The sequence below is a fragment of the Zootoca vivipara genome, chromosome 4 (genome assembly GCF_965207765.1).
Source record: "Zootoca vivipara chromosome 4, rZooViv2.hap1.1, whole genome shotgun sequence".
In the NCBI taxonomy this organism is placed as follows: Eukaryota; Metazoa; Chordata; class Lepidosauria; order Squamata; family Lacertidae; genus Zootoca; species Zootoca vivipara.
The window spans coordinates 18,947,498-18,965,626 of record NC_142587.1 but is presented as its reverse complement, the minus strand read 5'-3'; the positions used below and the strand labels follow the sequence as shown (position 1 = coordinate 18,965,626).

The following is an 18,129-nucleotide window of genomic DNA, read 5'->3' as shown; positions in this document are numbered from 1 at the left end:
CATCTGGAGGGCTGCAGTTTGGGGATGCCTGGTCTAGTCCAGCCCCCTGCAATGCAGAACATTTTGCCCCATGTGGGGCTCAAAGCCATGGCCCTGAGATTAAAAGTCTAGTGCTCTACCAACTGAGGAGTATGGCAACATCAAGTTTGAGCCAAGGTCTCCTGTAAAACAGGTCATCACTTTCTGCAGACTCTATCTCCTTTCTCTTTTCAGCATGCATTACTCCAGGCATAGGCAAACTCGGCCCTCCAGCTGTTTTGGGACTACAACTCCCATCATCCCTAGCTAACAGGACCAGGGGTCAGGGATGATGGGAATTGTAGTCTCAAAACATCAGGAGGGCTGAGTTTGCCTATGCCTGCATTACTTCCACTAGCTCTGCATTTCCGTCTACAATCTTCCATGTCTTATCAAACAACAGCCTTCATAAGAGATCTCAACCCATTTTATGGTTTCATTATTCATTTTTGCATTCAGAAATGCCTTCCTTTCATAAGAGACAGTTCAATTCCAAAGGACCAGAGGAGGGGGAGAAAAATGACAAGCAGCCCAGTTTAATTTCAAACGTTAATATATTTTCTATTTTATAGGGAACATATGTATCTTTCACCCCTTATTTGCAGCAACTGTGGCATCCTCATAAAAAGGGGTGAAATTTGTAAGATGCCTCTTAAAATAAATATTTCTTTTTTTATAAAATAATAAAACTTCAAATAAATATTCTTTACACTAAACAATATGTTGAAAAAATTAGAAAATAAAGACTGAATTTTACTGTAACTGTACAATATACATGAAATCCAAAAAAAAGTGGGTGGGTGAGGGAATCAGAGTCTTGCAAATGAAGGGCTTCCTTAAGGCAAAATACAATCTAAAACATACTGATTGATTCACATTCTTTTGAATGTACAACATATTAGTATAATATTTTGTGACCTGTGCCATGTCTTCTATGACACTTGTGTTTTCACAGTTGAAAATATCCTATATACAAAAATATAGCACATCTCTGGCAGAAAATAACCGGGAGCGGGTTGAAGTAGTTTCCTAATTTACAAATGCACTATTCATTTGGGGGACAGGGGGTGGGGGGTGGGGGAAGAACCCACACATATACAACAAGACAGATTGCCTAGGAGTGTCTCAGGTTGCGTTAGCTTATGCAATAGTCGGGTCCCGCGGAGCATCTCTCTTTCCATCTCCCCATTAGGTGGACTCAAACAAGCAGGTATCCATGAAGTTGGCCCATGCAAACACATAAGGGGAAAAGCAGGTCACTGCAAACCTTAGGGCACCCCTCCCCCCCCATCCTCCTAAGACACAGTGCCACAATTATAGCTCGTTTAGTTGGCTGCATATGATGTTAAAAAGGAATAATCCATATTTTTTTCACCGTACTCCTGAGGAGCAATGCTATGTCAGCTTCTCAAAGTTCCTGGGAGGCACACTGGGCACTTTGCAGCAAACAGTGTTGGAGTGCTTACAGCGGCAGCCGGGCCTGTTCACCTGGTCGTAACAGCCCTGGCACAACTTAAGGCAACCCTTGGCCGGCAGGTAACACCACAGGCAAGGCAGAACGAGAGATACGACGCCCATGGTGGACCACCGAGTGCAGCAATGGGACTGGCTACAAGAACAAGGGTTATCGGCGCAGTTGTCTTCGTCGTCGTTGGAGCAGTGGTAGAAAAGGCCTTTGACGCAGCAGACGCAAGTCCCATAGTCGACCACGTTCTGGGCCGAGCAAAGACACTGCTTGTCACAGATCCAACAGGAGGGAAGAGTTCGCGGGTAAGTACACTCCTTGCACTTACATTTCCCACAGTCCTCACACCTGTAGGCATGCAGCTGCAGATCTTCCTTGCTAGGGGGCTTGAGTTCACTGGGCTTCAGCTCGGACTTGGGCTGCACTCGGACTATCCCGTCCGCAACTGTCCCCAAAGACGACCCTAGAAGTCTCTGTTCCGATGAGTTACTACTCGTACTGGTCCGGGTACTGGCCCGCGAGCCGGTGCTGGCCATGCTAATGGAACGGGACAGTGGTAACCGGGAAGATACATGGACCTGGGGATGTTGGACCCTGCTAAGGTGATCAGTCAATCCGTTGGCCCTTTCGCTCTTGTGCTGGAGAGGCGGGCGTGGCGCTGGCTTCACCCCAGGCCGCGGAGCCACCGTAGGTGGTTCCGTGTATTCGTTTGTATTTCGGATGGCCTTGATCTGGTCCAAGGACAAGACGTGGACCTGTTGCGCCAGGACATCCCTTAGGTCAGGTTCTCCATACTGCCTCCCGCTGTCATGCTGACTCTGTAGCAAAGGCTGTGACCCACTGCCATTCTGAGCTCTCGTCTCCATCAGTACCCTGAAGAGTGATCACTCCAGGAAGCTTAGAACACATCTGAAATCCTGCGGGCAAAAGAAGAGAGGATTAGGGTTTCGTTGCTACGTTGCCTAGTGTGTTTGCAAAATCCCTCAATATAACAGACTTCGCGGCAGCTAGTCCCTGAAAGCAAAGGCACCAAGTCTTCTTGGTGGAAGAAGACTTGGGGGCAAACCAATTCAGTGGAAATAAGCAATCTCTTTTATGACTTCAAGGCAAAGGCAAGGAACCTGTGGCCCTGCAGTTACTGTTAGGTTTCCAACTCTTCTCAGCCCCAGTGACTATGGTTAGGGATAATGAGAGCTGTAGTTCAGCAATGCCTGGAAGGCCACAGGTATCTTCATCCCTGTTTTAAGTGATCAGAGGCTTTCTATTCCAGCATGGTCCTCCCTTGAAGAGAACAGACCTTCTTTGCAGAAGAGATGCTACCAACCTACCTCTAGAGAGCATTTTTAAATCCAGTTTTAAAATTGGATCTTACTTAATTTTAAAAAGAGAAAGGTAGTTGTTTTCTGCATTTTACAGGGTTCTGCTTTTTAATTAAGGATTGGCAAAGACCTCTTCTTCTGGAAACCCAAGGAAACCTGCATCTTAGTCACTTCTTGACGTTCATTGTAGGACACATTCACACACTACATAGTACAAACTTGAGCCCCCACCCCACCCTATTGTACACTTGACAGGAAGAGCCAAACCGTCAATCCTGGCAACTCTGACAAATGTACCTGCTCTTTGCATATGTTTGCAACCACATTGCAGTTTTCATATTTAGGTGTATACCTAAAAAAAGGAGAAGCCTGTGAGGAATCCTTGCATGTCCCTGCCTGAATCTCTCTCTGTAGATCTAGACACCTTAGGTGTCTGAACCTCTTGTCAAATCCTCTCAGATCACAGATTGCAACACACTTTTGCAGTCAAAAACCAGTGTGTGTTTATACAGAAGTCAGTGCACCCAAGTTCACTGTGGTCCACTCTTCAATAAATACATGGAGGACTGCAGGCTTAAGCCATAGGAAGGGGTGGGACTTCCCCTGCACTATATGTAGCAGACTTTAAACAAGCAAAACAGAACTTTCCAATGACAGAGTAGTAATTTTTCTATCCTGTGCAAGCTTAGCAAATACGTCCTCTTTCCACATTGAGCTTAAACATGATGCAAAAAAAGAGAGGAAAAAATGTGTTTTTCTGCAACGACACCGAGAAAAGCATAAAGTTGCAATGACGTGCCCGAGGCTGGTCTTCAGTGCAGGCCCAAATACCAAAAGCATATACAAAGTACCTCTCTGCAGAACTTTTAATATTTGTCTACAACTTTGCATTCCTAAGCCCCAGCACCTGAAGCTTACAATGCTGAGCACTGTAAGGGTTTTCATTGTGCATTCATAACACCCAGAGATAATCCATCCACTTCCTGGGCACTGCCAGGGGAAAAAAGTGGTTTGGCTTACAATACACAAATACCCTGCATGCAATCTGCAAGCCACATGGTTCCAGGAACAGCCTATGACAATATTGCTTCAACTTGAACAGCACTACCTGAACCACCATTACTTATAATGGAATCTTGACAGTATAGTATATATAGTATATATAGTATATATATATAGTATAGTATAGACAGAGAGCGACAGGGCTGCCAACTAGAAAACAGCTGGGCTAAATACCTCTCTCTCACAAATGAGCAGGATCCAGTTTGCAAAACAAATGCCTGAGGAGCAGTTGTTCAACAAAAGGAGAATTCTCTTGGTCACATTACAGTGACGCTACATGGAAATACATCCCACTGAATTCAGTGTGAAACTTGCTTTTAAGTTAAAGAGAAGTATAGGAACCCGCTGCTTACACAATTGAAATCCGCAGGGCTCGTTTCTGACTAAACATGCACCAGATCAGCGAAAGCCTATGCATATACTTGCAAGTAAGCACCATTAAACTCCGCGGGACTTACTTCTAAGGAGTACTTAAAATTCTGGCTTGGATTTGCCGGCACATAAAAACCACCCAACAATCTGCCGTAATTACAGGGTGAAAATCAAGGTATAGTCCTCTATATCGCAATGACCTCATAGCAACTGGTTTTTTTCCCCCTTAAAAAATTTAGGTGGCTGTGCAAGATACTACAAACTTTAGATGAAGACTGAACTCCAGTGCAGTCTTATCTCTCTGGACGGAAGTCCCGCTGAATTCCAAGTAAACAGTGCCGGCTGAAAATCTGTCCACAATCCACACAAATCCATGGGGTTGGGAAAGATCTGTCTCACGTTTTCCTCCTGCACTGCCTCCCTGCTTGCCCGCCTGCCAGGGGGCATCACCTCCTTCCTTCCTTCCTTCCTTCCTTCCTTATTACAGGCTTCTTCCTTGCATACATAAAACAATCTGCCTAGCAGGTGGGATCCCAGGAACCTGCTCATTTTCCTCTAGGCTGCCCAGATACTGTGTTCAAAGGAACCTCCCTGAAAGGCAGACAACCTGGAGATCAACAGGAGACATGCAGGGCGGGGGTGAGAGGTGGAGAGGAGGGTGAAGAGAGACGGAGACTTGTAATAAGATTGCCTTATCAGGAGAGCCTGGCAGGATCTTTCCTTCCTCCTCCCAGCAGGAGATGGGGAAGGGCTCTTTCCTGCTTCAGTTATGTAAAGTGACTTACATTATCTGCTCCGTCCAGAGCACCTTGGAGGCACCTGCTCACACAATCCCCTCCCCTCCTCCACCACCCAAAAGCCATCAAATCCCACCAGCTCCAGCTTCCAAGAAGTCAGGTCTGGCAGGAAGTCTGCCCCCAAGGGAGCGCTTGCTGGGCATTTTGTCCGATTTGCGTAAATTTCAAGCAAATCCCCACCTCATGAATGACAAAGCAGGACTCTCAATTCTTCCTCCCACCCCCAATCACAAACAGCCTCTGGAATTTTATTGCCCAGAGGGAAACGCATTCCCCTGTCGACAGATCCAGCTACACTATCAAGAAACAAAGTCCCCTCACCCCCAGCCACGAAACACCCCCTACTTTCTAACTAAGGCAACAATTGCTGAAGTCTTATTTTAAAATCCTCTGTGCCAGGATTTGTTGTGTTGTCCCACGGATTTTAAAAAGCCAGAGTCCATTCACTAGCAAAGGGAGAAATGCTAAGTAAATCAGGGGTGCGGGTGCGGGGCTTTTGAATAAACGACGAAGAATTTATATAGTGCACAAACACCCTTTTCTTCCATGCAAAAGCTGCTGTCGCTCATAGTTTAACACCCACAGGCTTTTCATTTTATTTTTTAAAATAATATTCAGGGTGCTTTATCTCAGGGGTGTTTAGAACACCCCATTCGTCTTCGCGCACCCCCCCCCCAATTTAAATGCCTCCCTCCCATATTTAGGACTGCGTCTATGTAGCAGGCATTGGGGTGAGGCAAAGTAAGCCTTAAGAAAGAAAAAAAGAAACATTACCAGCCAAATGTAGAAATGTAGCAATCTCCTGCATATCCCCCCCTCCCAAAAAAAGGCCCGGGGTGGTAGGGAGGGGGAAGAGAAAGAATGTAGAGAAGTTGTAAAAAAAATAAAAAAGCACTTCGGAAGACAATCCGGTTAAGTGGGAGATTCCACCCATCCCTCCCACTCGCAACAAAAAAAAACAGATTTACACTTAAACACGTTCGCTCACTTCCGAATTGCACATTCCAAGTGCACAAGTTTGAAAAGAGGGCGGCTAAGTACGAGGTGAGCTTGGATCTAAGAAGCTGCAGAGCAACTGGAGTTGGGGAGGAAGGAGTTGTGAAAAAGAGATAAAATACCCAAGTTTTTGTTTGTTTCGTGTGTCCCCCCCCCCCTTCTGTCCTGCAACCCAGCCTCTGACAGGCTCTCTCTGCAAGCAACGGCGCTGCTTCACTCTTCCGAACTCGGACGCACGTTTTCGAAGCTGGGCACCGTGGCGTCGTGCCGTGAACAAACCGAGGGGAAGGAGCCGCTGCCAGAGCTTCTCTGCAGAAATAGCTTCACTTCAACAACCTGAGGGGAAATTTCCGCCCTTTCAAAACAACGCTCGCCCCCAATGGCGCGAGGCGAGGGGTTTCCTCCCTTGCAAAGTCACCCGCGAGGCGCAGGGACGCGCCAGGAATCATTCAAAGCGCGAAGGGACTCCGCGATCTGCTCCCACCCGAGAAATCTCAACCCGCCAAACAACACAAGCAGACACACTTTTCCAAGGCAATCTCCCCGAACATCCAACCCACCCTCCCCCATTTTGCAGTCCCCTTTGCTGTGCACAAGAGAGAAGAAAATCGGTGAGGGGAGAGAAACACCCCTCGCAGGACATCTCCCAAAGGAATCGGCCTGAAACTTGCATTTGTTTCCTTGCAATCAAGTCACTTTAAAACGCACACAGACACACATATATAGAAACAGAAGCTTGCTTTGCAATGAACCCTCCTCCTCCTCTCTCCCCTCCTCACAAGCCCTTCTCCTCTCCACCCCGCTCCCTGGATTTTCTTCTTCCTGAGGTTGACGAGTAAAATGCAACCCCGAAGCCAAACGAAAATAAAAGGAGGGGGAAGAACAGAAGCGGCTCTTCTGTTCCAGAAACTCACTTCGAGTCCAGGTTGCGGGCGAGAATCATTGAAACGAGCAAAAAGAAAAGAAAAAGCCGACAATCCACAGCAAAGTTGCTTTTCCCCCCTGCCTCTTTCTGTCTTCTCCGCAGGGAGGGCTGATAATAAATAGCAAAGAAAACAAACCACAAATGTGTGCGAGTGTGTGTGTCTAAAAAGTCCCTTTTCCCAGACAGGGCGAGGGTTTCTCTCTTTCTCTCTTCCCCCTTTTCCTTTGCAATCACACACGTTGATTTCCTTGTCGCTGTTGCTTCTCTCTCTCTTTTTTCTCAATGAACAAGAGGCCGATTCGTCAATCCCAAGTCACTTTCGCTTAATACATCATACACAGGGGGAGGGCGAGGGGGAGCCCAGGCGAGCGACATAAAGCGAGTGGCTGCTTGCGAGAACGAGAAGAAAACAGAATAAAATCCCAAGGTTGCCGTGGACCAGGAGTTGTAGTTTTCGCTCTGTTCTTCCAGCTTGGGCGTCCCGGGGACGATCGGTTGCAATCTGTATTGATTTCGCTTTGTAATTTTTGTGTGGTGGGGGGAGCTAAGGGCTTGTTGCTTCTTTTAAGTGGTTGGCGAGCTCTCTCCCGTCTTCTTCTGGGCAAATGTGTGTTGTACGTGAGCGCGTGCGTTTTCTTCCCAAGGCAGCTTTGCTGGTTGCAAACTGGGAGGAGGAGGTGCAGGAGGAGGAGGAGGAGAGCAAGGTCTTCCCCCCCTCTTTCCCTCTTTTTTCCCTTTTTTCTTTTTGGGGGGAGGGAAAAGTCAGCGGGGCTCGAGAGCTGCAGTTGCTGCTGCCTGTGGCGCGTTTGCAGGAAGGCAGGTTGGAGATCCGTCCTTGCAGCGCTCCAGCGTTTTTCCGCCCTCTCTCCTCCCCCTTCCCCCTTCCCCCTCTCTCTCCCCCCTCTCTTTTTCTTCTTTCCGGAGAAGGCAGGGTGATCTCTCCGCAAAAGCAGCAGTAAATGGCGTCATGTGGATCTGAGGAGGAACAGAGCAGTTGTTGTCCCAGAGGATATATCGTATCCGGTCCTACCTCATTGGCTCGCCCGGGCTTACATTCACTTACCCTCCCAACCTCTCCGCCTGCCAGCGCTTGGGAGCTCGCCTTTAGCACAGCGCGCCAGGAGGTATTCAAAAGGGCAACACCAGCTTGGGGAGGGACGGAGAGAGAAGAGAAGCCCATTCGCCGATCCAACGGCTTTTCTTTCTTTCCTTTTTCTTTCTTTCTTTCCTTTTTCTTTCTCTCTCTCTCTCCTCCTCCTCCTCGATTCCTCCCGCCCCACCCTATTTTTTGTTACACGCGGATGGGGCTAGTCTAGGCAAACCCCCCCCCCCGAAAACTGCAGGGGATCGGGGTATTATTTCCACAATAATTTCCGCTCTCGGTGCAAGCTGCAAGGAGGGAGGGAGGGGACTGTGACCCGAAAGCGTTTTAAACGTCGCCGGTGACATTTTGGACAAAGAGAAATGATCGACGGGGATTCGAGCGCCCTCCACCCCCCCCCCGCACTCCTTCCCTCCCTCCCACGCACGCTTACTCGGAAGTAAGTCGCATTCCGCGCTGATCCAATGCCTGTTCCACGGGCTTTAGGGAGATGGCCTCTTCCAAGAAAGCTCGTGTCAGATTTGTGGGCGGTTTTCTTTCCCACCCCCGTGTCGGAATTTACAGCCGTTTACTCTAGAGTAGGATCTTCTTATTCTCCTCCGAAGGTTCAGACAGACCCTTGGCGGTTCCGAGATGTGTCTCTCCTGCTTAGCAGGTTTTCTGCGGGGTATGTTTCTGTTGATTGCCCCGGGGATTACTCGTGAGCAAATGTTACCGGGAAGTGCAATTCCAGAAGGTCTCTTCGAGGCTGAAATCCCAAAGTGCAAGAGAGTTGTTTTACTCGGGAGTGAGTCTGGGTAGTACCGTAGGAGCCCTGTAAATTTGTAAAGGGAGATTCTAGGAAGGCTGCGATCCTTTCCACGCTGTAACCTGGGCATCAATCTCGTTGAACTGGATGGGATTTACTTCTTAAGGTAACATGAACAGGATCGGGCCGCGCGACCCTGGAACCATTCACTTGGCTGTCCCTTAGGATCTTATCGATATTGCAAATGACAATATTTAGGATCGCAGCTCCAAGGCTCATACTGCGTTTACTCGCGAGTAGACACCCCCCTCCAAAACAAACACACATACACAACCCCCAATGCCTTCCTTTTCCTTAAATAAGTGAGTAGCTCGCAATCTTCGGCCAACTTACTCTCAAAGTAGACGTGACAAAAGTCAACAAGGCTGACCCAAAAGAACACGTGTTTGAGAATTGCATCATTAATGTTAGACGTCCTGTCCGGCTCCCACCCATCCCCTCCTTTGAGAAAGAAGGTAATCCAATCACCTAGCAGATTTTAGAGGGCGCTGTGTTTGTAGGAAGGGGAGGACACATTGTTCGGTGGATTAACACAATTGATACGCTGTGTACAAGTGTTAGCTCCCAGCCCGAGTCGCCCTCCCCCACGTTAGTGTACGTGAGGAGCGGAACACGGCGTGCCTGAAACAGGCCGGCTCCCACTGTTCTTTGCATCGCTTTCTCTACCAACTCTCTCTCCTCTCCACCCCCCCCCGCGCCCCTTCAGTTAAAAATGGGATTAGCGAAATGCTCCTTCCGGAGCATTCAGACTGTGGCGTGCAACCATTTGGGCTGAAATCCTTGCACGCTCATGGGACGCCTTAAGAAAGTTACATATGATCCAGGAAAGAAAAGAGAAAGTGTGCGCGGGTAAGAGGGTAGCGCTGAGGAAACGGGAGCTGGGCTTCAAAACCTTGTTGAGCCCGGTTGCCCTGAGTTTACACGTGGAAGAGAGCCCCTTTTGGGGCTTATGGTGAAGTAGAATAATAACGTGAGAAGGGGCCCTGTGGATCATCTAGTCCAACCCCCTGGAATGCAGGAATCTGCAGCTGTCCCATATGGAGATGGAACTTGCAGCCTTGGTATAATCAGTGTCAGTTGGATACCCAACTGAGCTATTGGGGCAGACCAAGTAAAAAAGCCCTTTTCAACTCAAAGGGACTTGCTGTTGTGTGAACAGTGTCCTGGATTGGGCCTCCCATTCAGGAACAATTCCTTGCATGGGTGGAATCGATAAAACTTACTTCAGAGTAAGTGTACTTAGAATGGGTTTATCTGCCCCAGTTTCAGGAATATCTTAGGGATGCAGCCTGCAAATGAAATACAAGCTGATGCATTCTTGATATGGGTGAGAGAATCTGGCGCGTGGTAGGACTAGAATGATGCTATTGGCGTCGGAGAAACTAGAATCCATTGCTTCATTGAATGTCAACAGGGATCCATTCGTTATTTTCAAAATTATCATCATCATTATTGTTTAATGATGCGAAGACGTCTACGATGACAGTCCTCTGGATAAATTTTACCGGAACTTTGACCACGGATGGCATTTATCTTGGGGTAGTTCAATCGATTGTACCACTGTCTTGGATAGGAGGAGGAAAGGAACAACCTGATAGCATTATTCAGAAAGCAGTTATGCTTGTTTCCTTAACGTTCAAGACAGTTCAGTGACTGCAAGGGCTACAACTGTTTTTTAAAAATACAACAGGAAGCCACAATGCTCACATATTTCATGGTTCATATTCTCATCCACTTGGGGAAGGTGACGAAATCACTTTAATTCCAAATGCGTTGTTTGTGGGCGACAGCAGTAAACTTGTATCTTCACACATTTGGAGTGGCAGCCCCATCCTTTGGCTTGTTTACGGTGAAGTAAGTCCCACTTTGGTCAACGGAATTCACACTCATTCACCAAGACCTAATTTGGCTACAATCCTACCCACATTTCCTAGGGATTAAGTCCCAAGTAAACATGCCCCGGATTGCGCTGTTAAGTGTTTGGAGACTTCTGGAGCAGAAGTGGTTGACTTCCTTCTCTCCAGATGCTGAACTACAACTCACATCCTCCATGACTATTGGCCATGCCGGCTGGGCCTGGAAGTAATTGCAATCCCAGTAACAACTGGAAGGCAGTGGTTAGGCACACCGGTCTATAGTGAGAAGTATGACCACATTCAGATGATCATCTCAGTATATTAAGTTCATATGTGTGTGTAGGCAGTGGTTAGGCAGACCGGTCTATAGTGAGAAGTATGACCACATTCAGATGATCATCTCAGTATATTAAGTTCATGTGTGTGTGTAGATATCTTCTGCCTGCACATGTGCAATTAAACCAGGAAGTGTGTAATTAACCATAGTTTCTCACTTTGTCTGCCCAAGAAACAGTGGTTAGCAGCTTTGGGCACAAAGCCAGGATCTTAAATGTCGGTTTGAGATCTTGACTTGTTCTGAAGTTGGTAACCATATTTTCCCAGCTTGAATCAGATGAGACAGGAAACTCTGGTGAACGAGAGACTTCCTGGTTTAATTGCAAAAATAAAAGATGCAAGCATATCTTGACTCAATAAGCCAAGATATGATAATCTGATGTGGCTCTTTCTCTGCACAGGCTCCCAGCCAGTCTCACTTTCTACGTGTAATTTAATACTAAGCTTTCAAAATCAACCAGACTTTCCCCATTGGAGCCTATTAGGCAAAGATAATGCGTGTCATTGGCTGTTAGAATATTACCGTGCAATCTGAACCCAAGCTGCTGTCTAGGGAGGCTTTGCAGGGCTACTCCCACTGCCACTGGAAGGTGGGAGGAAAGACAAATAGCACCAGCCAGGAGCTGGCACAGAAAATTGGACCCATTGCCATTACATTTGGTGACAATGGGGCCAGTTTGTGACCTACCAGATCCTGGGCTAACTCAGCTCCTCCTCACCCTCTCCCAATTTCTGGGTGTTTTGGCAGGCTGTGGGGATTCTGCTGGCTGTACTTTCACCTGCCCGTTTGGCAGGTGGAATGGACAGAGTGACGTTGGCATCACTCATCGGGCAGAAGACGACAGGACCAGGCAGAGGGACACCTATGCAAAATCCAACAACTCTTTCACAATGTGTTTTTTTAAAAAAAGAAGACTAAAAGTAAACACTCAAGAACACAACATCCATGTTGTGGAGTACGTACTATTTTGGATGTCGTCCTGTTTCTATTGGCTGGGAGTTATCCCCATTTAATGCGGTGGGACCTACTTCTGAGTAACACACATAGGAATGGACTGCATGCCTAATACAAATACACGTGATAAAACTCACATCATATGCAAATGCAGAGGAGGGCCAGTGACCATAGGTGCCAATCAGAGTGCATGGCCTTGACACTGAAATTTGTGGGTGCCTGGCCTCTTCATAGGGAATTTTGTGGGTGTTCGGGCACCCAGGGCCCCAGCACCTATTAGTAGCCCAGCTGCTAGAAATTTGGAGTTAGAGTCAAATACTTTGCAAATAATAGCTGGGCTAGCAGGATAATGAAAAAGTCTCTCTGGAGGTGTTTGTGTAGCCCAGTTCATTCATACTGTTGTTCTTATCCATACCCTGTAGGCTCTGATGCAGAGGACTGTGTAGCAAGCAGATTTTGCAAGTCTCCTATTTTCAGATCCAGCACCCAGTGAACTCAGACTCAAAAAGACTTTCAAAAGTCCAATGCTGGGTGTGTCAGTATGCGTATGTGAACCATTATTTGCAAGTGCAAAGCAAGTAATACGGTGTGTTTGTGTGCGGAGCAGCCTTTTAAAACATAGAATAGATCCAATTAATGAAAATCTATAAGATTAAAGGGGATATTTCACTTCTCTGAAGCATCTTATAACACATTACATTACTGTATTATGACTGAGTAATAGAGCTGCCTTATTAATGAGCTCAAGTTCATTAATTTCAATGGGTCTACTCAGAGTATGACTTGGATCCCTTGAATTACAATTTCTGTATTTTTCGTAGTTATTTAATTGGAACATTCTGTTCTAGAGTTATGGACATTCCTGACTTTTTTTTTTTTTAAAAAAAAACCCAGCAACTTCCATACAGGTTCCTTCAATCACTTGCTAGAAATCCTTTATTTTAATGACAGTTCATTTGTAAACATATCCTTTGTGGCGCTCCAGCCCCCTTTGGGGGATGGGGCAGGGGGTACCTGGCTCCAAACCAGTGCAGGTGACAGACATCACATCTTCCAATCATATGGCACTGTTAGCAGCCCAGGGAGCCGGGTGTACTGTCCCAACCCAATGGCAAATCTCTTTTCATTCAGCAATTTTATGAATGGCAAGGGTTTGACAGCTTTGTGCCCGCTAGAGGGAGCAGTGAATTGAGCCGCTTTGTGTGCTGTTAGCGAAGAAATGCTTCAGAGCTAGAGCACAGGAGAAAAGATAGGCTTCTCTCCCTGCATATAAAGATACAATTGGCTCGAAGAGCTGCCCATCGCCTTCTCTGTTCAGGAGTGCAATGGGAGGCCATTGATAACAGAACTCAAGCTTCTAGTCTGTTTGGGGGGGGGGGAGTTGAGGCAGAGGGAGCACGACTGCTCCTTGTTGCGTAATGCTACTTGGAAGCTGTTTTGCAGTTACTTGTGAATGCAGTTTGGGCATTTTGCCAGGCAATTCTAGGCAAACCAGGTAAGAGCACCTCTTCCACTCAGCCTACTGTATTTAAGTGGCTCGTGCGTTCCACCCAGCTGCCATGCATCTGCCGCAACTGTAGCATCATTTTCTGCCTTTTGTGCTCTAGCAGTTGCATATGTTGTTGGGAAGGGAGAGGGACCTAGCCCTATGGGTAAAAAGGAGGCCAAAGCGGGTCTCATCCCCAATGATCCCCAATGAAAGCCCAAGGGGCTTTCCGATGTAATAACCCCACAGCGTACTTTCAGAGAGGGTGTGCAAAGCCGGTTTTGAACCTGCTGCAAGCGAGGATCTCCTTTGACACAATCCTCCCCTGTCTGTAGCTTGGGGGTGGCGAGTGCAAGAGAGAGAGCTGCCATGGCATTGGGTTCATCCTGTCAAAGGCAGTGGGCCTGTTCAGGACCAAGTGGGTTGTGAGAGGCATCCTTCGCTATCTTTGCACTTGCTCAGAGCTTGTATGCCTTTAGATTAGTAGCTGGGGACATGGGTGTAGTCGGGGGGGGCTGCCCCCCCAAATCCTCAAAAGGTATTGAAAGCATTAAAAATACTCAGTTTACTGAGGTTCTCCCCCCCCCAGCAGAAGCCTGCCCCCTAACAAAAGCCTGCCCCCATAATGTCCTCATTTGGGGGGATTTTTACCTGTGATCTCCCCCCAAGAGCTCAACAATGGGGGGGGAGGCAATCTGCCCAAAAGAGCTCAACAACTTTTTGCCTCCCCCCCCCAAACAAAAATCCTGGCTATACACTTGGCTGGGGAGTAAATAGGGCCATAGTGACTAAGCCTAGATGTTGTATTGATACATTGCCTGAAATCGGTTTGAAGTGGAAACCACAAGAGCAATTTCAGAATTTCCAATCAGATTCTGTGTCGCAAAATCCCATTCACAGCCAGCATCGCAAACTTCAGTCTGGAGGCCTGATGCTCACCCCCTCCACAGCCCCCCTTCCTCCATAGCCCAGCCGCTGGCCTCAGTAGGGGAACTCTGGCCCTGCGATCACTGGCAGGCTGCCTTCTCCCTACTCACACTGATCCGAACAGTGGTTCATGGTAGCTGCCATGCGACCATCAAGAAACTATCATTGGGGCGAGCTGTGCCATGCCCCAGCTGATGTGCTCTGCCCAGGGCAGCGGCGTGTGCCCAACCTCACCAGGAAAAGGCAGAAGGTGTGCAAGGCGACGCTCATTTTGTGTGTGGGCGGCAACTGCCTTCTTCCTGCCTGCCTGCTTCCAACATCATAATATACTGCCATATCTCAAAGCTTAGCGGGTGATATATTACATACTGAGCAGAAGAATGGACTAGTTGGCCTGCTATAAGCCCCCCCCCCCAAGCTAAGATTGTATGTGCCAAGGATCTTTTAAAGATTGCCCCTTCATCATCGCAGGATCATCACAAGTAAGGGCTTTCCCTTAGCTTGCATAGGGAGTAAGAAAAGGTCCTGCGAAGCATATCATACCCATACCATATGTTTAAAGCTCATGGCTTCCTCCAAAGAACCCTGGGAACTCTAGTTTCCCACTCGCAAAGCTACATAATAATAGTCTAATGGCCCGTTTAGTCCAGTATCCTGTTCTTACAGTGGCCAACCAGATGCCAGTGGGAAACCAGGGAGCAGAACGCGAGCACATTCCCAGAAAATTCCCAGCACCCTTAACGATGCCTTATGAGGAATGGCTTAGGGAGCTGGGTTTGTTTAGCCTGGAGAAGAGAAGGTTAAAGGGTAATATGATAGCCATGTTCCAATATATAAAAGGATGTCATATAGAGGAGGGAGAAAGGTTGTTTTCTGCTGCTCCGGAGAAGCGGACACGGAGCAAGAACTTCCTGACAGTAAGAGCTGTTCGACAGTGGAATTTGCTGCCAAGGAGTGTGGTGGAGTCTCCTTCTTTGGAGGTCTTTAAGCGGCGGCTTGGTGGCCATATGTTAGGAATGCTTTGATGGTGTGTCCTGCTTGGCAGGGGGTTGGACTGGATGGCCCTTGTGGTCTCTTACAACTCTATGATTCTATGATTCTAGTCCCCAAGGTTCTTTAGGAGAAGACATAACATCCCAAGCATGACAGCAGCAAAGGGGGCAAAGAAATTGGAACATACTGTTTCTATGTCATAAATTTATTTTTATCAGACATAAAATCAGAGAGAGAGAGAGAGAGAGAGAGAGAGAGAGAGAGAGAGAGAGAGAGAGAGAGAGAGAGAGAGAGAGAGACTAATAGATGGAGAGGAGAGTTGCTGCTGCTGTTGACCAGCATCTTCTCTGTGGCATCGAATTCATCCCAGAGCCACACATCCTCCCTTCTTGGTATGTCTCCATTCAAGGGCCTATAGCAGGCATCCCCAAACTTTGGCCCTCCAGATGTTTTGGACTACAATTCCCATCTTCCCCGACCACTGGTCCTGTTAGCTAGGGATCATGGGAGTTGTAAGCCAAAACATCTGGAGGGCCGCAGTTTGGGGATGCCTGGCCTATAGAAATTTGACTACATAATTGTAAGAGGCCCCCATGGCTGTGAATCAAGGAATGTCTACAGGAGCAGATCAGAAATAAATTCTTAAACCTGTTTTATAAATAAGGAGGGGGCTGAAGAGGAAGAGCGAGAGAGGAAGAAATGCGGTGTATAATTTGTCTGTTTCATTTCTGGTTAAGAGCTGAGTCGTCCAAATAGATAGCTATCTTTCTGCTGCGTGCATTTCCTCAAAATACTTATTCCCTGCAAGCGGATGGCTGCATGGCTTGTCTGCTGCGTCCCCTGAGCATTTTGTACATTGTCTCACGGCTTAATGCAAAGATATTGATCCAGGACGTTGTTTGGTGAGTGGGAGGCGAGCATTAAAGCCTGGTATTTCCTTAGAAACATAAACCTTTAATTGACATCTTCTTTTCATGTTTGTGCGTTTGAAAGAGCGGTAATGAAGCCAAAGGAAGAAGGGAAGATAATAATGTGCCTAAGGAAGGGAAAGGGCTTAATTATCGCTGACAGCAACTTGCTCTTTGAGAGAGGCTTTGGGAGATCATCTCTGTCAAGAAAGCCACCCAGTTGTCTCAAGAGCAGCCAGGCAGTCTTTGATTCGTCTCTCACCATCTGGAACACTGTCAGGATCAGCTGGGCTCCAAAGCAGGTTCTGGTTCTGGTGTCACTTGAAGCAAACCACAGAGAGGAGGAAGGATGAGGGCTCCCAGGTGACTGCATGACTCATCCCATGCTCCAGGCATCCATTTGCTTCTTCCTGACCTAGCCTGGCTTTAAACACTTCCAGGTCAGGGATCATTCGGATTGGAACTGAAAATAGCCACACTTGGAATACTGCAAGCAGTTCTAATTGCCTCGCCTCAAGAAGAATATTGCAAGCTCTTGATGATGTGAGTGGGCATTGCTGCCTTGGAAGTAGGGCCAGTTCTGGGGTGATTTCTAATACTTGCTTAGTTATTTTGCATATTTATTGTATAAAATAATAATAATAATAATAATAATAATAATAATAATAATAATTTATTTATACCCCACCCATCTGGCTGGGTTTCCCCAGCCACTCTGGGCGGCTTCCAACAGAAAAATGAAATAAAATAATCTATTAAACATTAAAAGCCTCCCTAAACAGGGCTGCCTTCAGATTTCTTCTAAAAATCTGGTAGCTGTTTTTCTCTTTGACATCTGATGGGAGGGCGTTCCACAGGGCAGGTGACACCACCAAGAAGGCCTTCTGCCTGGTTCCCTGCAACTTGGCTTCTTGCAACGAGGGAACCATCAGAAGGCCCTCAATACTGGACCTCAGTGTCCGGGCAGAACGATGGGGGTGGAGACGCTCCTTCAGGTATGTTTGATGTCCAGAAGAGTTGGATTTTTGGGACATTTCCACCACATGCGGAGATATGTGCCTGTGGAGGTGCATCCTCTCCAGCATTTTTGTGAGGTTCCTGGGCATATTAGCACTAGTTTCCGTGGTGTTAGGTACCATCTGTAAGTGAGTTTCAGGATGAATTATTTTCTTTTTGCTGATACCACTCCCCTCTTTCCCCCTCTTTTCTTCCTAACCTAACACTGTATGTAACACCAATGTCTCACAACAAATGAAACTAATCTGTAGAAAATGCAACTTGAAAAAAGAGACACTGCACGTATTTTTGTAAACTAATCTTTAATAAAAAATTTAAAAAAGATATTGTAAAGTTGGAAAAAGTTCAGAAAGGGGCAATCAAACTTATCAAGGCATCCCTCTCTCTCTGCTGAGCAGTGCCCAGAGTCCATGGGGTCCAAGACACAGGGTCTGTTGTCCTTTGGAGAAATGAGACACGGCCGAGACTGTCTTAGTTTTAAGAAACATGATTTATTCACCTATTTACACCTTCAGTTTGCATGGAAGGAATCCAGATCTTACAGCATGGTCATTTCAAGAGGAGGGGCTTGTTCCCCCACAGCAGTGCAGCCCTGGAGTCCAAGGCATCTCTCCCAGCCAGCCTGCAGCCAGCCTGCCCAAGATGGCTCCCACTTTTTCTTCTTCCCAGAGCAACCTACTAAAAACTCTCTTCTCCTGTCATCTCACACCCAGTTACCCTTGCGTCCTTCCAAATCCCTGCCCACACCTTAGGGCAAAGGGGGAGGACAGTCCTCTTGCATTGCCAA

At 47.2% G+C, this 18,129-nt stretch overlaps 1 protein-coding gene and 1 long non-coding RNA gene across 3 annotated transcripts in view; one reads left to right on the top strand and one right to left on the bottom strand.

The window, feature by feature from the left end:
- Window positions 1-553: 553 nt before the first annotated feature.
- Window positions 554-7,929, bottom strand: SPRY2 (sprouty RTK signaling antagonist 2). 2 transcript variants are annotated; one of them, XM_035115939.3, is made up of 2 exons: window positions 6,944-7,929; window positions 554-2,400 (listed from the first exon to the last, which is right to left on the bottom strand). In XM_035115939.3, the coding sequence occupies exon 2, from the start codon at window positions 2,347-2,349 to the stop codon at window positions 1,414-1,416; it is 936 nt and encodes a 311-aa protein (XP_034971830.3). In that variant the 5' UTR covers window positions 2,350-2,400; window positions 6,944-7,929; the 3' UTR covers window positions 554-1,413. The 2 variants fall into 2 exon arrangements, with proteins under 2 accessions (XP_034971830.3, XP_088523651.1); XM_088667525.1 differs by lacking the exon at window positions 6,944-7,929 and adding an exon at window positions 4,323-5,108.
- Window positions 7,930-7,940: 11 nt separating this feature from the next.
- LOC148685851 (uncharacterized) overlaps window positions 7,941-18,129 on the top strand; it is a 30,095-nt gene continuing 19,906 nt past the window's right edge. The window contains exon 1 of the long non-coding RNA XR_015949459.1: window positions 7,941-8,078. This is a non-coding gene — a long non-coding RNA (uncharacterized LOC148685851). The remainder of the gene's footprint in view (window positions 8,079-18,129) is intronic.